At 35.9% G+C, this 26,402-nt stretch overlaps 1 protein-coding gene across 2 annotated transcripts in view; it reads left to right on the forward strand.

Annotated features, from left to right (window-relative positions):
* The window catches only part of ccnyl1.L (cyclin Y like 1 L homeolog), a 43,768-nt gene that overhangs the window by 2,319 nt on the left and 15,047 nt on the right, over positions 1 to 26,402 (forward strand). Inside the window, exons 2-7 of one of the 2 annotated variants that reach the window (XM_018234246.2) lie at positions 10,586 to 10,660; positions 13,559 to 13,593; positions 17,808 to 17,908; positions 20,894 to 20,929; positions 22,537 to 22,588; positions 24,062 to 24,115. In XM_018234246.2, coding sequence (XP_018089735.1) covers positions 10,586 to 10,660; positions 13,559 to 13,593; positions 17,808 to 17,908; positions 20,894 to 20,929; positions 22,537 to 22,588; positions 24,062 to 24,115 — 353 coding nt within the window. 2 annotated transcript variants of the gene reach the window in all.

Here is a 26,402-nt window from a genome sequence, read left to right on the forward strand (position 1 = left end):
TTAAAGGATACGTCAACCCTAATATAAATTTGTTCACAATCTTATTTTCCCTTATCTTACAATGCTTCATAAACCTTTGCAATGTATTGCTAGAATTCCTTTTCAGAAAACCTTGCCTTATGATGCCATAACTTTTCCTATCCTACTTTGGGCAGCCATCCTGGACAGCAGGCATGTAAAGTAAGCTTCACACATGCTTAGTTACACATTCTTTTCAACATTTCAACTGTCCAAACCTAGCCCTTCTCCTCCTTTCACCATTACTATTGATGGCATGACCATTAACCATTATTCAGCTTGCTGCCTGGGGTGTTCTCTTTGACCAGTCTCGCTCCTTCTCTAATGATATTTATACAACTTTTAAAACCTGCTGCTTTTTCCTTTGCAATATTGCCAAGATATGCCATCTTTCTTTCAGCTAATCCATGTTCCCTATCCTATCCCGTTTAGAATATTGCAACCTCCTGCTAACAGTTCTCCCATCTCAGACTCTCCTCTCTTATATGCAATCTTAAACTTTACTTCTAGGATCCTCCTGCTCAGGGAGCCTGCTCAACCCCAAGTAAATCTTTAGCATGACTGCCTGTTAAGCAAAGGGTAGCGTGCAAATTACTTTTTCTAACTTTCAAACCCCTTCATTCTTTTGCTCCTCACTAGATTCCTTCACTTATCTCATTTTACATTCCTAGCAGTTGCCTCCACTCCTCACAGAGCCACCATCTTTTTACACCGTTTACACCCACTGCCAACTTCAGTCTTAAAACTTTTTATCTTGCTGCTCCTTACCTGTAGAATTCTATCCCTGAATTCAGTCCTACGGAAACCTCTCTCAATCCCCTTAAGAAAAACTCAGGTTCTACCTCAAATGCACATAATATAGTCTAGTCTTCTGCTACACATAAGGGCCAATGGTCAAACCTTCTGCAGTTTTGCCCTCCAATTTGTACCTGTAGGTTATGAAAAGGGTTAAGGAAAGGGACCTCTTTCCTACTGTCTCATGCAATATGGCAATCTCTTTACATTTATACTTGTTTATTATAACCCTTGACGACCCCCCTTTTCTGCATTGTAAGATTGTACAGTGCTGCATATCCTTCATATCCATATAAATAAAGTTATAGATACATAATTACAGAGGCAGCATTTGCTTTGTGCTGCACACCCTGTGAATAAATACCTATGAAAAGTTTCAGGGCATATTGTTTGCTTGATTGGTCACCAAATCCCTTTAGGACGGAAGATCTCTGTAGCCTCTATAGCTCTGCTTCTTCTTAGATGATACACTGCATGAGCCCTGGGCTATAATCCATTGCTTAAGAAAATGAAACACTTAAAACAAATATGACTAGAAATGCTGTATTTTATATGCTAAGCTTATGCACCAACCTAACAGTTCAGCATCTGTATAACCGCAATGATCCATGCCTATAGTTTTGTCTCAGGAGCTTACCATCTTGGATTTTGTTAGGAGTTTCAGTAATCCTCACATGCTCAGTGTGCTCTGAGCAGCTGTCGAGGAGCTAAACTTAGGGGTTATCACAAATCGTGCAGAAAATTGGGTTTTCCTGTTATTAAAGCTGATGTTACAGGGAGGATTATTAAATTCTGAGGCTAATTTCGCTGGTTTCAGATCTGTCGTGTAATGAGAATTCATTTCTAATCAACCTTGTACAGGTATGGGACCTGTTATCCAGAACGCTTAGGACCCGGGGTTTTCCAGATCTTGGGTCTCTTCATAATTTAGATCTTCATTTTGAGTTGGCTAAGAAATCATTTAAGCACAATAAGGATTAATTCTATTTTATTTATTACAGAGAAAAATGAAATCATGTTTAAAAATTTGAATTATTCGATTAAAATGGAGATGACTATCCCATAATTCAGAACTTTCTGAATAATGGGTTTCTGGATAATGGATCCTATACCTGTATTGTGAAATCTCCACATTATCAGATACTATAACAGATGTAAGCTCACTTTCTGCTAATGTTTTGTTACTTTATAAAATGACAGTGGCCCTATTTGTGCGACACACATCTTTAGCTGGCTGCTCTCATATATAATAGAAAATATATTGGGTATTTGGGGCAGATGTATTAAAGGGCAAGTCAAACCTTAACTAAAATTTTGCCTTATAAAAGTTAACATCATTCTAAGCAACTTTCCAAATACAAATGTCAGTGCTTTTAAAGTTATTTGTAGACTGTTGCTATTGAGAGCAGCATTTGCTTAGCGCCTGGTTGTTACTTTTTAAACAATGTTGCAAAAGTCTTAGTTCCCCAGCAAAGACAGGTCTGTTAATCAGCTGCCTTGTCTTACATTGTATCAATCAACAGTCTGAGCCAAAAGGATACAGAACAGAAAGGGAGAGACCATTGCTTTCAGTGACAATACATTTACAAATGTGTAATGTATATTGCAAAGTTACTTAGAATTATGAATTACTTTTATGAGGCAAAGAAACATTTTTTGGTTTTTTTTGGGGTTGCCCTTCCCTTTAAAACGGCAAGCTGTAGTATATAAGCAAATGGTGATTATTTGTTAGTTGGGTTTGGACAGCGTGGAGAGATCGGGAAGCAGCTGTGTTGGCGGTGATTACAGCCTTCACTCCTCTGGGGGTAATTGGTCAGGCCAACCTACGCATCACTAGTGCACATGCACAATGATAGCCCTTTTATTTGTGTATTTCAGTACAAATGTCTGATTGTAAATCATTTTGGATTATTGAAATGATTGTGTTGTTAATATATTATTTAATTATATTTCACACTCCATTTGCTTCTCCCCACTATTTCACAAATTCCTTAGTGCTACTTTGTTGAGTGGATATTCCTTTATTGCACACAATTGGATCTATTAGTTTGACATATTTTAATAAAATGCTACAGATAACGTCAATACTATAGTGGTATTAGTAACAGTTGCTTGGTTAGGATCTGTGTCCTCTGTTTAACAAAAAAAATACAATGGTGCCTTGTACAGCAGAGAATATCTGCAACAGTTTCATTCTCTGTAAGAGGGGGAAATTGAGGTCACCACAATAAGTCATTCTATTTAAAGAAAATTGTTCACACAATACAGCCCTGTTATTGCTTAAAGGGATGGTTCACCTTTAAGTTAACTTTTAATATGTTATAGAATGGCTAATTCTAAGCAACGTTTCAAATGGTCCTCTATATTTTTTTTATATATAGTTATTTGCCTCTTTGCTTCTTCTTCTGACCCTTTCCAGCTTTCAAATGGGGGGTCACTGACCCATCTAAAAACAAATGCTCTTTAAAGGAGAATTCAACCCGTAGTTTAAAAAAATCCCTCCCCCTGTCCTGGGTAGACACCCACCCAGCCTAACTGCCCCCCCCAGCCTAACTGCTCCCCCCCCCCCCCCCGGGCAAATGCCCCTAATTTTTTTACTCACCTCTCCGTGCAGATTCTGGCCTCTTAGTTCACGGCAGCCATCTTCTTCTTCTCTGGTAATCTTCGTGTATTGGTGGCATTTTTGGCGCATTCACAGTTGGAGTAAATTTCCGTTCCCGAACCACTGCGCATATGCCGAAAGTCACCAAGATTTCCGAAAATTGTTTGGAAATTTTCGTGACTTTCGGCGCATGGGAAGTTGTAAGAGGGGTGAGTAAAAAATTAGGTGCATTTGCCTGGGGGGGGAGGCAGGGGGGCTCTAACTAGGGTAGGGGGGAGGGTTGTTTTTATTACGGGTTGAATTCTCCTTTAAGGCTACAAATGTATTGTTATTGCTATGTTTTATTACTCATCTTTTTATTCAGGCGTCTCCTATTCATATTCCAGTATCTTGTTCAAATCAATGCATGGGTGCTAGGGAAATTAGAACACTAGCAACCGGACTGCTTAAATTGCAAACTGGAGAGCTGCTAAATAAAAAGCTAAATAAGTTAAAAACTACAAATACTAAAAAATGAAAACCAACTGCATATTGTCTCAAAATACTGCTCTCTGTGTCATACTAAAAGTTAATTTAAAGGTGAACAACCCCTTTAACTAGAAAAGTATATGGAAGTATATGGCTCAGAAAGCCTAACATCACTGGAAAATGAAAAGGTTAATGGGAATAATTTGCAATGCTGGTCCATAGTTATTGCCCAGATAATGCTAATGTTGCAAAGAAGCTAATCTGCCTGATTTACCTGATGCACGATATGGTTATTAATTTAGAATACACTCCAGCAGATGGGACAGGATTACAATTACCGTATATACCAGAGTATAAGCAGAGTTTTTCAGCATCCAAAATGTGCTGAAAAAGTCTACCTCGGCTTATGCTCGGGTCAGCGGTACCCGACCCGAGTAGCTGATATTGCAGTCACTTTTAATCATTCCTATACCAACAGTACACTTGGGGAGAGACTGCAATATCCCACAATGCCTCTGTTGGTTATATGAAAGAATAACAGCATGCCCTCTGTTGGTTATATGAAAGATTAACAGTGACTGCAATATCACACAGCACCCTCTGTTGCTTATATGAAAGAATAACAGTGATTGCAATATCACACAGCGCCCTCTGTTGGTTATACGAAAGATTAACAGTGATGGCAATATCAAACAGCACCCTCTGCACATGACAGTGGGACAATGCACACAGTAATCCGTTTGGCAATTCTCTTTCACCATCAACTTTGCAAAGAAGTCCGGTTGATCGCTGGGGGGGTCGCTTTGGCAGAATGTGCGCTACTGGGAGACGGCTGTAGTTGAGTCTAGGCTTATACTAGAGTCAATAAGTTTTCCCAGTTTTCGTAGGTAAAATTAGGTACCTCGGCTTATACTCGGGTCGGCTTATACTCGAGTATATACGGTAGGTGTAAAATATAGGACAGATGTAAGAATATGAAAATTATATTGCCTCAGTAGTTACTTAAAAGCACAATTCTCATGCCAGTTATGCACAAAATAAAGGAGAAGCAGAAATATATAATACACACATATAGGAGCGGTTATTCTACTTATGACAGTAACTGTCAGCATGTGCATAAGAAGAGCATTTGCCTTGCTTTGGTATGGCAAGAAGTTCCAGGCTATTTTAGGAGTTTTCACCATGGTTGTTTTCCACCTGAACACAGAAGCAGTCAAAGCACCTTATGGTTCATCAAATAACCTCATTGCATTGTCCCCGAAATCTGTCCAGCCTTTCCCTTATGTTGTGCTGCATACTGAGGTTTACTAAAATTTCATTGAGATTAGCAGTTTACTTTTGTTCACTCTGAGAGTAGAGTGCAGCTTCGCATTTCCCTACATGATGGATGTCTTAAATTGTGTTTGTATATGTGCCCATGTGGAAATATATTTTTAAATGTGTTTCATCACCTCCATAATGAAAGTGGGGACTTTTAATTATTCAGACATTTATGGGGATGATTTATGAAAGACTGAGCGGAGAGAATGCAGAAGTTTATTTTTCAGTGCTATTTTTCCTGATTTGATTTACAGTGTAGTTGAAATGTAATCTCAATCCGATATCAGAATTGTAGTAATACCTTTAAAGGGAACTTACATCTGAAATAGAAGCTTCTGATCGAATGTGTATTTAGAGAATTATCTGATTATCACACTTATGCTTAGCCATTTCACTAAGAAAAGGGATGCTGCATGAAGTGGATACCTTATCCAGAGGAAAGCAAAAGTAACCATGGTGTACCTTTTCAAAGGAAGAATTATAATGAAAAGAGGCGCAGAGTGCCTGATCAGACCTGAATCTGCTTTTGGCCTTTTTTAATTTAAAAAAACAAGATTTCTTAGTTATCTGATTAATCGAGTGGTGCACAACGATTCCAGTTGTTTCTTCTCTTGAAACGTAGTAGTTCTGGCCAACCAGAAATGCATTGGGCTGCATGCCCTATTGGCCTAAAATCCTACATTTTGCAGATGAATGCCTGTCATGTTGCAAGTGTATAAAAAGGTTTTTGATAAGTGCAATTCTCTGTTTAGTACTATGAGTTGCTCCTTTTAGTTTTTGTTGATGATTCACTCTCTTTTTTTTCTAAAATAAACACCCCTCTGATATTAGCAGTTGGATGGCATGAATAAAATGTGATAATGGTGATTTTCTTGTTTAGAATGCATGTAGACTTAGAAGTTATATAGACTTAAGCAGATTTGGCTGCCAAATGAGTGGGTTTAAACCCTATTTGGCCACCCAAACGTTAGAGTAAGAACCACATTGCTTTTCAATGCGGGGACTTTGTTGTGAAACCATTGCAACATAGCACTGGGTTTTGTGACTGGCTTCTTATTATTAGTATTAAATTGAGTTGCGGGAAGTTCAATAACACATGCATGCCTCCCATCATTTAAAAAATGATGAAAAAAGTTCTGCCATTTTTTTTTGACCATGCCCATTTTGTAACCAGACCCCCTAAAAACCACAACCATTTTACAAACTTTGGCTGGTTATGGACCGTTTGAAAACATTTCTGCCAGTTTTAGTGCAATGTTTTATGTATTATTACAGTTTTGCTAATGAAGGTGAATTGCCCTTTATACTGCAAGTCTCAGTACTCCAAAGAGACCTGCTTATCTTTAATAGTTACAATTGTATCTTTGCTTATCTTAAATAGTTACAAATGTATCTAACTGCAGGCACTGCATACCCTGGGCTCTCTGCCAAAAAGCCTCTCTTTTTAATTAAGTTTCAGAAACTTTGTATGGTTTTTCTGGTGTCAGTGCAGGAGATCAAAGAAAAAGTCGGGACATTTGAGTAAGAAACTTGGCTGAGCTGTCAACATTTCACAAAAAACTGGACAGTTGGGAGGTATGACATATGTTGCATCTCCATTTTATGGGTAGTATCTGCAGGTCCTCCTTGACCACCACAGCCTCATCTTTCAACAAGCAACGTTTCTATGTAAGCCATATTCATTTGGCTGCCATTGAAAAATTTGTGTATATTGCGTGTTAGATATGAGTGGCTGCTAACTTGGTTTAAGTTGTGATGTTTTTTTTTTTTTTTTCTTTTCACCCCCCCCTAAGGCTCACATGACTATCATAGGATTTTGAAACTTTATCAGAGTTTTTTTTAAGTCTGTTTTGAATGCCAACTGCAAGAAGATTATACTGAGGATTAAACACCATGTTACATAGGCGACGTACACCTGAGTTCAACATAAGTTCAACAAATAGGCCTTCTATTGCAAAAGCTTTATATCTACTGTTTTAATTACATAGTATTTAATGTATTTGTCATTTCCTGTCCTAAATGTGCAGAAGAGGAAAGTAAAAATATCATTATTTTATTCGGCTTTGATATTTCAGAGAGGAGTGGAGAAACAATTGTGGGTAGGAGAAATTAAGCTACTGTTGTGGGTCTACAGTGCAGTCCTATAAATAAATCTACTAAAATGGCTATGTATAAGGTGATTTAGCACTGACCACTTAAATATAAATTTATGTGAGAAGCACAAGGAGTTGTAAAAGGCATGGCACATTAAAAAGTGCAAGGATTTATCAAATCTTGTGACCATTCCTGCCAGGGGGCATGTATATGGTTATAAATGATTATTTATAAATTCTGAAAATACACAGTAGAAATTTGCCTTCACCTTCCCAGAAACATTCTCTAAAATATCCTTGCGTCTCAATCAGAAGATGTAGGCAGGTTTTGCCAAGAATGCAAGGAGCAAGGGAGTACTGTACACAACAAGTGTCATTAGCACTTTAAGCGGTCCACTTGCTCTTGGGTGAAAAGTAATTGATTGTAGCTACCTTTACCTTCACCACTCACATTGGGCTCAATAGAAATATAAGAACAATAAGATATAAAAAGTCAAGCATAATAGTGTAATTGTGTCTAAAAACTCTAAAAGTCACCCTTGTGTATTGGTTTATCCAGAATTATCAGTTCAACAACAATTTATGACTTCACCATATATAGTGCTCAACGCATATGAATGAAATTATCTTTTACAGTTATAAAGTGAGCCCACCTACTCACCAGACAGATTGCAGTTTAAAGCCAAACATATAATCTGGAACAGAGTGCAAGTACTTCAACACTTGCTCTTGTACCAGTGATAAAACACTTTAGTGAGTGAAAACTGGCCCTGGTAGGTGGTTGAAGTGACATTATACTGCCTAATTATAGCCTTTGCAAGCAGTGTGTGTTATGTTTATTCTTAACAGTGCGCATGGCTTATAAAATTGATTATTTTTTATACATTATGTGCTGTTGGTGGTTTAACAAAATGCAGCAAGATCACATTCAAATCCATTAGAGGACATCATTATAGAAGAGGTAATCTGAGCGGGCCCTTGTGACTTGACTTGCCCTAGTGCTGCTGCTTTATCAATATAGCAGCATTCATTTGTCCTTCAGTGCTGAGAAGCAAACTTTAAATGATTCTGCAACAGAGCAGAAATGCAGATGCTGAGCTTGCTCCGTGCTGTAGCAAGCTGAAACACCCTTTCATGGATTTTTTTTACCCATGATGAAAATAAACCTGAAAGATAATTCTAAATTAAGAAATTGTGCAAAATACATGGCTGAACCCGTCTGCTACTGAATTTCTACAACACAACAATTGTAAACCCACAAGCCCGAGGGTTCTCCTTCATTTTAAATAATGTACAGTTTATATTACTGCTTAGCCCTTGAGTAAATTCGCTTTCTTAAAAAATGTCACAAGCAGTCCGATAAAAGATTAGGGTCAAACTTCCAAAATCGGGAACACATAGGTGAGCAAGTGCCCCATTACTGATGTTGCTTCAGAAGATTTACCCACAGAATTGTAAATATGATTGTAAATTAGGAATTTTGAGACCATTACGGGCAGATTTATCAAAGTGTGAGGTCAGGGCTCACAACAGAAAAACTTGCACAATTTCTATTCATTCCTATGGGATTTTTAGAATTCTATTAGGTGGTGAACTGTGACTTTCCATTGATGAACACAATTTTAAAAAACCCTTAGGAATGAATAGAAAGTGTTTGAGATTTTCTGTTGGAATCAAAAGCAATTTTGGGTACCTGGAGTTGGCAAAAAATGTACCAACTTTGACTCCCAATAAAGCCACAATGACATAGGCTTAGTTATAGATTTAAACCAAAACTTGAACCGTATCCTCATATATGTTGGCAGTGACAGACTTGGATGGCCAATAGGGTAGTGCATCGGCCAGTAGTTCTTTGGTTTGATCCCAAAAGCAGACACGATCTTCATATAGACGTCATATTTCTGATCTTTGGCAGTGATGAAATGCCTTGTATGTTGTGTTCTTCCAACCAACATGTAAAATACATTAGTATATTAAAAACAGAAGAGTCTGAATGGAATACCATAAACTTAGAAGTCTGTGTCAAAGGATTTATGTACCCACTCCACAGCCCTGGTTCTTAGGAAGGCAGTTTCTGTATATGTATATAACGACCTTTAATATAGAAGTTTATTTGATTTGGGCATCAGGTAATGAATTTAGAAATGTGTGAGTAACTTTTCTTGGGGGAATGGCGTGTTTATTCCCCCCATTCTTTCAGTTCTACAAATTTGTAGCTAAGCCACCACACGTGGGAATTATTTTTTATGAATTCTTCCATGCGTTAACTTTACTTTTCATGTTTGATATTTTGCACTTACAAGCTATTGCTGTGCAGAAATTACGGGTATGAAAATATAAAGTCCAATTCCTCCAGTAAGAACTGAAAAAGATCTGTATTTTTTTATACAAAAGGTGATTTTTTAATTTGCTACATATAGATTGGATAGGGTGACAAAGTTTTGGCTTTCTTTGTTTCCCTTATTCAGTTTATCCAGTTTCTAGTGTTCTTTAGTAGATATTGGCAAGAACACTGGCAAACTATAATTGATATGAATTTGTAGATCAGGAAACAGACACATCAGAACCCTGAACTGAGCTGGCTGTATGAATCAATCCTTCTAATGTTGGAGCAGGCATTTATAGCATGAAGCTCATCACTATATTGAGCGGACATTGATAGGTGCAATCTAGAAGCACTATATTTAACCAGGGATATAAATCGGTAGCAGTTACTGAAGATTTGTTTCCACCTAGAAGTATTGTATCATGTATTGAATGTAAAAGGGTTATTGGAGAGCGTGTTTATCTATAGCAGTCGTTAAGCAAGGTTCAGAAAGTTTGGTGACTGGGTCACAATTGCAGCAGAGTAACAACACACAGGGTGCATTAGCAACTTCTCTAGTGCCTTATTTACCAGTAGGTTACTCCAAAGGCAGAAGTGTGCAAAAAGTGCTTTGTACAGTGTGAAACTAGACCGTTTCAAGAACCACCCTTGTGTAAATTTAATCATGGGGCTGACCCAGTTTGAGACTTTCACGTGGGAGTTTTTTTTTTTTTTGGCTCATCAAGAATAAGGCAGGTTTTACTTGGGCAAAAAGTGGTTGGTTTTTTAATCTCCGTGTAATAGTTATATCTTTACTAATGTGTGTAAATATTTTTGCAGTTAGATTTTATTTGGGCAAGTGGCAAAAACTGATCAACCTTTTTACCTTTGTAACTGTCATACTGCTACTGTCATCCTATTTTGGTAGGATTGTTGGTGAAGTACAATTTGTAGATTAAGTTTCTTCTCTTTGAAACTTTACAGATTTCAACGATGAGTGCAACCCATCTGACCATCCACAAGCAAGCACAATATTCCTTAGCAAATCCCAAACTGATGGTGAGTTTCTTTATGTATTTCAAGATGGCATTGTTGCCCAGATTTTCCCTGTTTAAATGTAACTCCAGTTGCTCTCTGCAACTTTTTGTACATTTGCAACTTTCCTTTGCATCTGAAAATATAATAGCATAGTAATTCATATTAGGTTAACATTCTATATTTATCAAAGGGAATACTTACCCAAATAATGAACAATGGCTTGTTTTCATAATTAGCAACCTTTTCAGTATATGTTAATATAAAGTTTTTTGTAAATTAAAGGGTGGGTGGTTCACCTTTAGACAACTGAATTTCATATAACAATATGTAGATTAATACCTATTTGTTATGTGTTAAACATGTCCAGTAGCTTGCTCATAAATTACCTTTGAAGTTAGCGATTGACTCATTGCGAAGTCCTTCTACATTCAGATCAAGAAGGGGTCGCCGGCCCCATTCTTCTACGTAGCAGTGTGCAGCAGGTTTACAGAAGGAATTGTAAGGTCGGAAATGGAGTCATTTGCTGTTCTGGGATGCTCGTGCATATAATTTGCATGCCTGTCCTTCTACTTGCTGCTTTTATCTATAAGACCAGACCATCACTCCTGCCTGAGTTTTTTTTTTTTTTTTTTTTTTTTTTTTTTTCAGGCAGTATCCCATGATTAGGAAGGCTGCTGATATTAACTCATTGTAACATCTACTTCTCTCACTGTCTAACATGCCACAGTAAACAGTGTTTCAAACCCCTTCCATGTCTTTTACTACAGTCAACAATAATAAAACCCTAGTTACTTCTGAAGGCAGACTTGCCCAGTACCTTTCCCCTTTATACTCTTTTTAGAGCAAGAACTGGCAGGAGACTTTTTCATATGTGCTTTTATTTCATGGCTTGCATTTAGCACCTACAATTTGGATATCTGAAATATATATATGCAATAAAACTGATGTCTGAGTGGAATTGATTGCTCTTTTTTTGTAATCTGTATATACAAACACAAGTATATATATTTTTGGTAAATAGGAAATACCTTTTAGAATAAAACAGCACAGTGTTTAAAATTATAACATTTAATGCAAATGAAGGGCAAACCTTGGGTGGCATGAGGGTTAAATCATTTGTTAGTTGAATTCCAACCTATGCTAAACATGGAATTTTTTTCTCTCTGGGAAGGTACAGTCTTGCACTGTTTTATCAAGGACTGGACGATTATCGCTGTTCAAAGATAACAGCAATGCGGTAACATTTCTACTGCTAAATATGACATTTTCTAAATATGACATTGACTAGATTCAGGGGTCCCCAACCTTTTTAACCCGTGAGCCACATTCAAATGTAAAAAGAGTTGGGGAGCAACAAAAGCATGAAAAAGTCCCTTGGGGTGCCAAATTATGGCTATGATTGGCTATATGGTAGCCCTGTGTGGACTGGCAGCCTACAAGAGGCTCTACTTGGGACTATAATTCGTTTTTATGCAATTAAAACTTCATTTCAAGCTTGAAATTCAAAAATAAGCCCCTTCTTTGAGGACCCTGAGAGCAACATACAAGGGGTTGGAGAGCAACATGTTGCTCACGAGCTACTGGTTGGGGATCACTGGGCTAGAACAAGAATTCTCAGGTATTTTTTTCTGTAGCTGTCAATGCAGAAGCCCATACATGGAAAAACCTTTGTTTCATTAGATATCCATAATGAATATCTGCTTCTTGACACACAGTTATTCCTTCATCTTTGTTCATTTTTATGGACAGCACAAAACTCTGCTTTTGCTGTTACCATTGCTGTAGTTGTCCTTTCAGGGTATGTCACACCTGGGAAAGATGAAATTCAAGGTTTTTTTATGGTCTATGCAACACTCTTTGTCTATTTTCATGTTGTAAAGAAATGTATCTAAAGGTAAGGGCACACGCTGCTATTTTTTGGAGACTTCTCGACCAGCGACAAATCGCGTCTACTTCGGGTGACTAATCTCCCGAACTGCCTTCCCGCCAGCTAGATTGTAAATCGCCAACGGGATGGTACTCGGAGTGATTAGTTTTCCAATGTCGCCCGAAGTTGCCTCACAAGGAAACTTCGTGCAACTTCAGAAAGCTGAAGCAATCCGGCTGCCATCCCGCTGGCGATTTACATTCTAGTCGGTGGGAAGGCAGTGTGGTGAGAGTCACCCGAAGAAGAAGCGATTTGTCGTTGGGTCGACTAATCTCCCAAAATAGCAGCGTGTGCCCTGGCCCTTAAAATGCTTATTTATGGCAGTTGATTGAGAATTCTAATCTCCTTGCAAACAATGCATACTTAGACTTTCAATGCGAAATCTGCTCCATGTGTCTGCACCCAGGCCGATGCACAGCCACAGGAGCCAGCAGAGACCAGAGGCTTCAGCATAAAAGACTACAATCCTTTATCTGGCCGTTATATAAACCTATTTAGGACTGCTGCTAATCCAGCTGCTGTTTGTTCAATGCAACTTTTGCAGTTTTTCTTTTTGTGACAGTTAGACAGAAGTGCTGCAAATCTACTCATATTACTACTACTACTATTGCTTACTGGAAGCACAGAACATTTCTTTTCTGCACATTTGTATAGTTTGTTACATAGCAAAATCACCCCTACATATTGGGTGTCATTTCACTTCATATTCATCTGATTTATTTGCCTTTGTTTTAAAACAAAGTTATACTGACCTTTCATTTGTTTTGTTTTTTTTATCTTTGACCCTCCACCCATACACACTGTATTTCCAGCATAGAGGCTTGGGAAGGACAAATTAAAAATGTGTTTTCAAGTGATCCTGACATGTTTTACATCGAGAATGTGTTGGAAATGTGTCAGTATAAATGTATTTCTAATTTGTTCAATGGAACTTTGTGTGAAACTGCTTATTTGCATTGCAGTAACCATACTTGTACGGGTTCTTTTTACAGTGAGAGAAAAGAGGAAGAGTAATCACATAAATCATGTAAGTGTACCTAGCCCAATCCCTTATCAGTGTTAATGACTACCAGGTAATATTAAATCTGTCACTCTTGTTTATCTTGATATCAATAATTCTGTCTGGCTCCATGAGAAGTAAGGCTGTATTTTAGTTTTGCAATATATTGTTAATTGTTCTTTTTACACCCCCATCTTTAATGGCACTACTACTCTTCATTCTTCCATTCCACTGTTATTAGTAATCTTCTGGTAAAACATCTGAAAATTAAAAACAAAAATGTGGGAGTTTGTAAAGCATCATAAGGGATCTAACAGATTGAAGATATTAGCATTTAAATGAAGAGATTCTAGTCATGGTTATTGCTACAGATGCACCAAATTCACAATTTTAGTATTTGGCCAAATTCGCCCAAATACCCAAATCCAAAACCTAATTTGCATATGTAAATTAGGGGGGAAGTGAATCTGTGTGCAGCGTGCACTAGCTGGACCTTCCCAACCCTTTGACCCAGTTTTAGTTTAATGTGATTTAGAAACCTAACCGTATCTCCTGCTCTATTCTGCCTGCCCTATGCTCCCTGTGTGTGCGCCATGCTCTGTCTGGGGGATGTGAGTCTAATGGGGGTTTGTTAGCATTTGGAAATACTTGTTAGGGGGACCCCGAAGTGTTTAATAATGTGCTGTGGGTTGCTGTGTTATCCACAATAGAGGAGGAAGCATATGGATCTAAAGGGATCCTGTCATCGGAAAACATGTTTTTTTCAAAACTCATCAGTTAATAGTGATACTCCAGTAGAATTCTGCACTGAAATCCATTTCTCAAAAGAGCAAACAGATTTGTTTTATATTCAATTTTGAAATCTGACATGGGGCTAGACATTTTGTCAATTTCCCAGCTGCTCCTGGTCATGTGACTTGTGCCTGCACTTTAGGAGAGAAATGATTTTTGTCAGGCTGCTGTTTTTCCTTCTCAATGTATCTGAATGTGTCTCAGTGAGACATGGGTTTTTAATATTGAGTGTTGTTCTTAGATCTACCAGGCAGCTGTTATCTTGTGTTAGGGAGCTGCTATCTGGTTACCTTCCCATTGTTCTTTTGTTTGGCTGCTGGGGGGGGGGAAGGGAGGAGGTGATATCACTCCAACTTGCAGTACAGCAGTAAATAGTGATTGAAGTTTATCAGAGCACAAGTCACATGACTTGGGGCAGCTGGGAAATTGACAATATGTCTAGCCCCATGTCAGATTTCAAAATTGAATATAAAAAAAATCTGTTTGCTCTTTTGAGAAATGGATTTCAGTGCAGAATTCTGCTGGATCAGCACTATTAACTGATTCATTTTGAAAAAAATGTTTTTTCCCATGACAGTATCCCTTTAAGGGTATGTCTTTATTTGACTTAATAAATTTAACATATGAGTGATAAGTGATATCCCTGCAGTGAGCACCAACCATTTGGTTTTTGGTGTGCTACCACCATTAATGTGGACATGGTCTTAAAAGTTCTGGTGGTAACATGGATGTGCTTTAAAGTAGGTGTGGTTTAAAAAGAGGGAGTGATAAACATTGGCTTCCATTATCGCCCCCACCCCTCCACCACGTAGGTAAGAAAAATTCCGTCCCTTGGTACAACAGAAGTTGGAAGATTACTATGATAAAACAGTACATTAATAGAACAGATGGAGAACAAGAGCTTACAAACTAAATAGCTGAGTAATATACATCACTCATATTGATATTGCCTCATAATTGCAAAGACTAAACCCTAATCAGATGTTTTGTCAGTGCTCCAATGGTTAATTTAAAAATGCAGCTACAATTGCGGTTCTGCAGATATGGATACAGTTGGTGCGTTTGTTGACGCCATTAAAGGTACTTCTTAACATGTTTTATGTTGCACTCGTTGAGCTGTGCCTTATCTGCTGCAGTCCTCTCAAGGTCATTTGGAATAAAATAAGTAACAAATATGTGTCATTTGAAAGAATACAATTTTAAAAATATAATTGCATTTTAAAATTTAATGTTCTGTTGGTTGAAATTCTACAATTTTTTTTAAAAAGTTTGTTAAAAACTTTGACTGGAACATATATAGCCTCCAAGCATTGCAGAACTGTCCACATTGTCAGCTAGTGAAACAGTAATGGCCAGCCTGGGTTATCTGGTGTTTGGAGTTTTTGTAATTTGGATCACCATACCTTAAGTCTAATTAAAAAACAAAAACAATCTATATTGCCACAGACATATAGATTCAGGCAGTTTAATTACCTACAATTATAAGCAACAGTTTTATTATTGCAGAGAAAATTGAAATAATTGTAATCTAAATTACCGGTATATGCTTAAAATAGAGTAAATTCAGAGCTTTCCTCCATAAGAAATCCCATACCTGTACCATAGAAGAATTTTTAAATGCATAAACATGAATTCCATTTGTTTAAAAAATATATTTTTACGTAAACATAAGATGTCTCAAACCCCTCAATCATAAGTAACTGAAACAGAAGTGAAATCATTTCAGAAGTTACAGTTTAGCTCTGAGTGATAAGCCAATGTAGCGTGAGGGATGGGACCTGGGGTTTTCCAGAAAAATTATATTTTCGTAATTTGGATCTTCATACATTGTCTGCTAGAAAGTAATGTAAATATTAAATAAACCCAATAGGCTGGTTTTGCTTCCAATAAGGATTATTTATATCGTTGTTTGTTTGAATCAAGTGCAAGGTACAGTTTCATTATTACAGAGAAAGTCATTTTTAAAAATTTTAATAAAATGTAGTCTATGGGAGACAGCCTTTCTGTAATTCAGAGCTTTCTGGATAACGGGTTTCCAGATAACTGATCCCATACATGTATATAACCTCAGCAGCTTTGCTCTTTTAAAATACTTTGCATTGATAGCATTTTATAGCTCTCGAGAGGAAACTAATCCCATTGGATCACAGGCATGTTTATATTTAAAATGCGCATGTCTTGTGTGAAATCAAGCCTTTGTTAATATTGAAGCAGTCCTGCAACATCTTAGATATGGCAGAATAGCTGCAAAGCTATATCAGGTGGTCTCGGCTACCTTGGTTCTTTATCTGGTTGAGGTGAAAGCATCTAGTTAAAGAAACAAAAAACTTTATGTGCCTTACTCTCCTCCTAAAGTGATGCCACTTTATTATTGTGCTGTGTCTGTCCTATAGTGTAGATGGCTTACCTCCCAACACTCCTGTTAGAAAATTGTAATAATCATGCTATGCCCCCAATTCATGCCAATACTAAGATGTTTATAACCAGCTTTGATGCTTAATTTTACCTTTTTATTTGTCTTTTAATATTTAAGTTAAAAAAAAAAAATCAAAATTTTTCTCCCTAAAATGTTTTTTTCTGAGACAAGAATCTTTGGTGTTTCATCGTAATTTCATTCTACAAAGTACAAATACCTACTCTTCACAAATATGCAATGTAGTTGTACTATAATTCTGAGTGGTTTGTGTACTTTGGTGCCACCAGGAGTCAAAGTACCATTATTACAGTTTAAGAACAAGGGATTTATTGCATAGATATGTAAGAATCTCATGATTGTTTTGTTTTTTTAGTTTTTTCTTGTATGTCTACTGCAAAATGTATAGACTAAATAACTGAGTCTTCCCCCTACAAAATTCAGAGTTGAACATATATAAATATAGTAGAGGACCAGAAATCAATGTAAAATTAGGGATAATTTACGGGCCTATTTATTAAACCTCACTTTTTTTCTGGTTGAGTTTTTAAAGTTGGAAACTCTATTTTTAGAGATTTATTAAACCCCAAAGCCGCTAAAAATCCGAATCTGAAAATACTCCAGCAGAAGCCTGTCACGGTCACGTAGAGGTCAATGGCAGATGTTCTTCTACAATTTGAAGATATCGTAATCTGAGTTGGGTTCCGTACGATAATCAGGAAAAAAATAATGATTCGGGCGTCAATTCTGAAATAGTAGTGTGATTTGAATTTTCGTTTGGTTTTGTTGACTGCACTGACTTTCTCAAGCTGATTATTTGATAAATCAGTTAAATTTATTGATGGGAGTTAGGCCGACATTATTTTAATAAAAAAAATTGAGAGAAATTAATTTTAGTAAATAACCCCCACAATTTCAAGGTATGTGAAATTGAGGGTTTACTGTAGTAGTATCCAGGCTTATCTGGGACCAAACAGGATTTAAAATATCTCCGGGTCAGGTTTAATGGATTCCCTCTCTCCCTGTTTTTCAATAGGTATCTCCTGGGCAGCTTACAAAGAAGTACAGCTCCTGCTCCACAATATTTCTAGATGACAGCACAGTCAGTCAGCCTAATCTCAGAAGCACAATTAAATGGTAAGTGACTGAATACTTGCAGGTGGTACATAAAATGTATACAAAAGAGGGCCTTTCATTCTTAAATATAAAGCAAGCCGCCTATCGATGAAAAAGATTAGCTGATCTATTATATAATACACTTGCTTTTTTTCCTCAAAATATAATTGCTTAGACCTTTTTATTTAAAAGAGATATATCACTTGCATAGAAAAGGTGGTCTAGATAGGAGAATATAACAAAATTTGCAATTAAAAATAGTTTGCCTGTGCTTTACTATACTTTTCACAAACAGAAAGAAGAAACAAGGTTTGCATTTCATGCTTATATTACTTTCCCTTTTAACAACTGTTGTTCACAGAACAAGCAGAGTCTTGGCTGAAGGTGAGGCGAATACTGATATAATATTTCAGTGGTACTAGAAGCCTCGAAAGTCAAAGAATGGGATAGTAATAGACTGAAACTGCTTTTAAAGGGGTGCTTCACCTCTAAGTGAACTGTGTTGAGTAACATTATTCTTAAATTGTAATATTTGCCCGCACAGTGTTTTTTAATTCTGGGATTTGCTCTTTTTAGCATTATACAATATTTCCACTCTTTTATTTATTTTTTTTGGCCCTGTCCCATATTTTTTAATATTGTTGCTGGCATCAAATTCAAAGTGAGTATATATTTTCAGAATATAGTCTTTTTACTGTTTGTGTAAAATTTAAGAGAACTGAAAGTTTTGCTAATCTCTGCATTTTCTCTCATTATGATTTAAATCAGGTAAATTTGTACTCCTATAGATCCGCTCCAGTACGCTTGGTTTAACTTAAGATAAAATATATAGTGAATAAAGTACCTACTTTTGTAAAATATAGGGATATTATAAGTTACCGAGGAGTTTCATGACCATATAAAAACACGAGGCCGAAGGCCGAGTGTTTTTGTACAGGTCATGGAACTCCGAGGTAACTTCTAATATCCTCATATTTTACAACTGGGGGTACTTTATTTATTATAATACACAAATTTCAATGAGTCATGTGACAGAAATAACATCAGAACTCACCGTTTATAAGGATATAATTTACGGGATATTCATGGCTTTTGTGTATTATATAGTGAATAAAGTACCCCCTCTTGTAAAATATAAGGATATTATTTATAAAAGTTACCAAGGAGTTTCATGACAATATAAAAACAGAAGGGCGAGTGTTTTTATACAGGTCATGGAACTCCGAGGTAACTTCTAATACCTTCATATTTTGCAACTGGGGGTACTTTATTTATTATAATACACAAGTTTCAGTGAGTCATGTGACAGAAATGACATCAGAACTCACCGATTATAAGGATATAATTTATGCATGGCATTTGTGCATTAAATAGTGAATAAAGTAGCCCCTATTGTAAAATATAAAGTCACTGAGGAGTTGCATGACCATATAAAAACACAATGCCAAAGGCCAAGTGCTTTTATACTGGTAATGGAACTCAGAGGTAACTTCTAATATCCTCATATTTTACAACTGGGGGTACTTTATTTATTATAACACACAAATTGCTGATGACATCAGAACTCACCGTTTTTAAGGATATCATTTACAAGATATTCATGGCTTTTGTGTATTATAAGGATATTCAGGGCTCTTGTGTGTTATATAATAAAACTGGCAGTTCACAAACATTTATTTGAATGCTAAACTACGAATATACAGTTAGGCCCATAAATATTTGGACAGAGACAACTTTTTTCTAATTTTGCTTCTGTACATTACCACAATGAATTTTAAATGAAACAACTCAGATGCAGTTGAACTGCAGACTTTCAGCTTTAATTCCGTGTGTTGAACAAAAAGATTGCATAAAAATGCGAGGAACTAAAGCCTTTTTTAACACAATCACTTCATTTTAGGGGCTCAAAAGTAATTGGACATATTAAAAAAACTGAAAATAAAATGTTCATTTCTAATACTTGGTTGCACACCCTTTGCTGGCAATGACAGCCTGAACTCCACCAGATTCTAGGTTTCCTCTTTTTTAATGCTCTGCTAGGCCTTTACTGCAGTAGCTTTCAGTTGCTGCTTTTTTGTTCAACCCACTGAATTAAAGCTGAAAGTCTGCAGTTCAACTGCATCTGAGTTGTTTCATTTAAAATTCATTGTGGTAATGTACAGAACCAAAATTAGAAAAAAGTTGTCTCTGTCCAAATATTTATGGGCCTAACTGTATTAACTCTGGATCATGCATAGAGTGGTCAGACGAGCAGTGTGATTAGTAAAAAAAAATGCAGAGTACGCAATGTGCACTTTACATACTGTGACATACAGTTCAGTCGTTTCTTTTCAACCCAATACAGTGGCAAATTTTGATTGACAACGGCACTACAAGAAAAACAACATTATGGTATAGGGTGTGTATCTGTCTATTGAAAGGGATGAAGAATTACCTTTAATACAGTATAAAAGTCTGTAAATAGTCCTGTCTGAACTTCAAAGACCAATCTTATAGATCACATGCGCTCAGGGCAAGGCAAAAGGAAGAAAAGAATATAGTGAAGCAATTGTTCTAAATACTAATAATGTGTACCTTATGCTAACCACTTCTCTCTTTAGCCTATCATTTGTTCCCAGTCCGTTTTTTATTATTTATGGTACCGCCAGCCCACCCCTATATTTTCAACATTTTAATTTATTTAAATGTAGTTTTATTTTTTCTATTATTTTTACTATTAGCCAAAATCCCTCCCAGCGTGAAGCGCAAGAGAAACTCACACTAACTAGCATCCCCCAGCTACTACAGGCCCCTCCAGGGCAATTGGCATCACCGTTTGGGAACCACCATTGTAGACTGTAAACATTCATTTGTTGGGCTCTTTTGTATTCTAGCATCAGTATGGATGTGCTTTTTCAAAAATTAGGCCATATGCAAAAATAGAATGCACAGCAATGTGACATATTTTTTCCATGTTTTACACACTTGTATATGTCATAATAATTATCATTTTTTTTCTCTTTGCAGTGTTACCTTAGCAATATACTACCATATTAAGAACAGGTATGAGACCAGTTGTAGCTACCTAATAATGTAACAGCCTTTCCCCTCTCTTCCCCTTTTATTTATTAATCCCCACCATACCCTCAACTTTATTTGGCAGGGACAATGCCACTCCAATATTGAATGAAACCCATGACAATATATTGGGCTCTGGCTCATTTTGTGTTTTGTCACGATTTTTCTGCTCGTAGCGGAGCGACAAAACACCCCTCTATAGACTAAAATTCGATTACACATCTTTGCAAGATAATCATCTTACCAACTATGGCACAGGAATATCTTTGCAGTTGCCATTGTCTATAGAAGGGTATTTTTCAATGTTTATTGCCTACTAGTGAGAACTAGTGTACGATTGCCCCAAGAGGCCTTCTAGCATAATTGCATTCTTAATATATACCCCACCTTTTTTGGTGGATCCCGAGAGGTAATTTTTTGAAGACTTGTAAAGGCCACAGTGACACCTACTCTTGAAAGAACCAGCGAGAGGTAATTTCTAAAAGTATCAAGGATCATTACTTACAGTGGTTTTGATTCATATATTAGTATGAATTATTTTGTTACATGTTCCTGTGGAACATCATATATTTCTGAGCTAAGCTTTAATGACACGTGGGCCAGAATTTAATTTCAGTGGCCAAAATTATACATACATTTCACATGCATACAATATATTCTTCAGGATATTTTTTGAATGTAACACAATAAACTGTTAATTTTAAAGGAATTGTTTAGTATAAAAAAACTTGGTAAATAGATGGGCTGTGTAAAATCTAAAATGTTTCTAATATAGTAAGTTATCCAGAAACTATTCAGACCAGAAAACAATAATGCTTTAGTGAATATAGTTCAAATAGTATTTCCCCATCTGCTATCTGGGGCTCTGTGGACAAAAAACATAATAAGGTGATTTAAGAAAATCAATAAGCTAAGTAACCTACTTGACTTAATTTAAAATAATTATTATTTCATTGATTTTATTTCTGTCACGTCTGTTTTACTCCGCAGTTTCTTGTAGAACACCACTGATTATATTTCTGCTTTACAATTAAATTAATAACTATCAAAAAGACGTTTACAGACTGTGTCCTTGTGTCTTTAAGGGGGGGTATTTACTAGAATTTCTCATTTTTTTATTAAAACAAAATCGACCAAACTCCCATCCACGAAATTTAACTTAAATATCAAATAATCAGCTTGAAAAACAGTAATAGTCTTGACAAGAATGAAAATTCGGATTGTATGACTTTTTCAAATTTGAAGCCTGAATCATACAATTTTTTCAAGTTGTCGCCGAAAACCCTGACTTTTTTCGGATTAGCCAACGCAGAACACAATGTCAAGAAACATCTTCAAATTGTAAAAGGGACATCTGCCATTGACTTCTACATAACCTTGACAGATTTGATCTGGAGTATTTTCAGATCGGATTTTTAGCATCTTTGGGGTATAAGATATAGCTAAAAATGAGTTTTTGCCTTTTAAAAACATGACCAGAAAAAAACTGAGGATTAATAAATAGGCCCCTAAATCTTGAATATTTGTTGAAATTAACAAATGTCTTGAAACAATTTAGCCATTTAGTTAACTAATTCCTTTTTATTTTGCAGAGATTCTGATAGATCCTTGGACATATTCGATGAAAAGTTGCATCCCTTAACAGTAAGTATAGACTGGATGCCCTTAAAAGATATATATGCAATGAAGTATTAGGATATTTTAAGTCACCGAGAAGTTCCAGGGCCGTATAAAAACTTTATGCAGGTCATGGAACTTCAATGTGACCTGTAATAGCTTCAGATTTTCAACAGGGGAACTTTATTTATTATAATACACACTTTTCATGTGACAGAAATTACATCAATAATTTATTTACTCATACACATATAAATTGAGAGAGATATATAAATATCTATATATATATCTATATATATATATATCTATATATATATATATATATATATATCTATCTATATATATATATATATATATATCTATATATATATATATCTATATATATATATATATCTATCTATATATATATATATATATATATATCTATATATATCTATATATATATCTATATATATCTATATATATATCTATATATATCTATATATATATATATATCTATATATATATATATATCTATCTATATATATATCTATCTATATATATCTATATATATATCTATATATATATATATCTATATATATATATATCTATATATATATATATATCTATCTATATATATCTATCTATATATATCTATCTATATATATATATCTATATATATATATATCTATATATATATATATCTATCTATATATATATCTATATATATATATATATATATATCTATATCTCTATATCTATCGTTGAGGTAAAATAAATGTTTTATTTGGAATTGCCATTACATTCTCGGTGGTTTTTCTCTACAGGGAGCCTTATTAATGTGCACACTTATTTTAGTAGCATGTTTGGAAGCAATCATACTGCACTCTGTGTGGACTTTTATAAACAAGTAATGCATTATGTTCTTTTCAGCACAAAGAAATGAATGGCAAATTAATTATTTCAGTTGTGATCTCTTAACATTAAGGGGCCCAAATCAAATTTCGATGGTAAGGCATTTAGCCACAGTCAGTGTTTTCATGCTGGTCATGGAATAAGACTGAACATGGTTTTGTGGTGATAAGGCCCAGCTCCAGTTGGTGTTCCAATTCATCACACCCTACAATCATATTGTACACCTCTGGTTATATTTTTTTTATACGTTGGAACTTCCCTGCCTGTGTTGCATTTTGTTTTTATAAAGTGTCTTCTCGTTAAAGGGGGGATCGTCTTTAAATTATCTTATTGTATGATGCAGACGGTGATATTCTGAGATAATTTGCAGTTGCTCTTCATTTATTTATTTATTTATTTTGGCTATTGTTTTTGAATTAGTTAGATTTTTGCTCAACAACAGTTTGGAATTTTGGCAACTATCTAGTTGTTGGGGTCCAATTTACCCTAGCCGCCAGGCAGTCATTTCAGTGAGCAACTGGAAGATGAATAGGGGAGAATTGAATAGAAAATAAGTATTACAAAAGAAACAATAAATGTACCCTTACCGAGTAATCGTTTTTTTAGGATGCGGCATCCGTGACCCCTATTTTAAAAGCTGGAAAGATGCAGAAAAGGAAGGTAAATGATTTAAAAAAATTAAAACTAATCAAAAATGTAAGAATATCCCATTCTATACCATGCTAACGTTATGCTAAATGTGCCCATTTTTGCCTGTGTAAATCCAGAGCTGTGCTTTTGGCAAAAAGACACCCACCACTTACATGAAACACAGGCAATAAAGGGGCCGTTTTTATAATCCCTTTGCAGCCAGTACCATGTAGTTTTCATAACTGGCTACAAGATTAGAGAGATTTTGTCTTATGCTCTATGTCCCCTTTAAAATTATGGGGGGGGGGGGGTTGGCTGAAAGCACTCCTACAGTAGTTGCAGGTGAAGTATAATGACCAAACACAAAAAGCCTTCATCTAACACTGCCTTAGCTACTGGAGACTGCTGGCTGTTATTTCTTAGAAAACTCCAGATTTATCCCAATTGAGAATTTTGAACCTGTAGTTTAGAAAAAGATTTGTTCCTTGACAGCGATATAGCCGCACATCACTAATGTAGATGTATTTTTTGTGTTTAGATGGTTAATATTAATATTCAAAATACAAGGTAGCATTACTTCGAAAAGGGATTCCTAGCTAATTAACTCTTTTATTTGCAACAAAGGCACATACTAGCTTTGTTGGACCTATAGTAGTTAAAGAACAAGGAAAGGTTTGATCACTGGGGGGTGTATAATCACTTAACTGATACCCTGGGCTGTGCTCCTGTTTGCTTAAAACTGCACTGTAGGAGCTCATTCTCCGTGATCTTCTGCTGGTTTTCTTTTGGTCCAGCTAGGTGCATGTGCAGTACAGTGGAAAAGCTGTACTTAAACTACTGAGCACACACCTGCCTGGGCTCCAAAGAAAAGAAGAAAGAAGTAGTAGATTGCAGAGAATGAGCTACAACAAAAATATTCTGGGCCAGTGAAGTTTAAAGAGAACAGGAGCACCAGGCAGTTTATCAGGTAAGCAATTTTTATATATTTTGTTCTTTATATTTGGGCATTATATCTCATTTAGCTCTTTTTTATTAATGTTGTCTAGTGATGGTAAAGCATGCCTAGCTTTACAGCACTGAGCTCTTAACACACAACTAAGTTGAGCCCCCAAAAATGAAAAAAATTTTTTTAAAAAGAATGCAGTGCAAGTTACAGGGTATTTTAACTATTCAGGAATTTTTTTTTATTTTTTTTTTACAGTGCTGAAAGCACTTTGAGAAAAAAAACTGGCCTACTTTTACAGATTGGTAACCATTTGTTACCATTGTTTAGAAACCAAATTCATATATCAGACCATTGTTGCAGTTTAGAATTTGACCATTAGATGGCAGTCTGAAATTATTTAAATCTGTATCATAATACAACTCGATTTTTGGACTGATACACACTACTTGCCTGTTCAAACTCATAAAATGTTTAAAACTTAGCAGCAGTTTTGGGAAGCATATAAAGTGCAAAAGGAATGCCCTTCTGAACACTAAGATCATCTTTAATATGCTATCCAGCCTCTAGAGTTGTATCAAAGGCTATGGACTCTCACAACAATGTATAAAACATGTTTGTTTTTTTTTTGTTTTTTCCCAAGGAAAGTCAAAACCACCACATGGTTCACTTTGTGCAACCCCTTCCCAAGTAGCCCCAATTGCTTTAACCTCCATGTAGGTGTTTCTCTTCTGTAATATCTGCTTAGCTGATAGAGCCCCAAATTGCTAAACCTCAGCTAATGTCTATCTGCTGCTTATTTTGTGCTGAAATCCATGGACATTTGCCTAATTATCAGCATTTTATCACTTTTTTTATTTCATAAATAAGCAACAGTACCTAAGGGCAGATTGCCTTGTCTTTTGAGAACATTGGCACATGGAGAGATTATGGGCATCTTAAATCTGTGCCATCGCCCTTAAGGTAGCATTGTGGCCTGAACGTGTTTATTGTAGGAGAAGGCAGATAAGGGAGACCTAATTGCTGTATTTATGGGTAAGGTACTGTCCAAACAAGTCCATTGCTTTTTTTAAATAGATTACAAAAGTAATGTAATTAAAAAAAAAAGCTAAATATTATTATCCTTAATATAGCACCATAATATTCTAAAGAACTTTTTACAGAGGTTACCCATTATTCACATCAGTCCCTGCCCCAGCGAAGCTTACAATTGAAGTTAACTATCACTTACACACACTTCGCTACACCTGAATTTATCAAGATCCATTTTAAATGGTAACTCACTCTTTAGTGTGTTCTGCAATGCACTGCTCTTAACAACATTTTTATTGGTCTAAAATGTTTTTTTATTGTATTTTATATATTTTTCTTTTT

The sequence above is a fragment of the Xenopus laevis genome, chromosome 9_10L (assembly GCF_017654675.1).
Source record: "Xenopus laevis strain J_2021 chromosome 9_10L, Xenopus_laevis_v10.1, whole genome shotgun sequence".
NCBI classification, from domain to species: Eukaryota; Metazoa; Chordata; class Amphibia; order Anura; family Pipidae; genus Xenopus; species Xenopus laevis.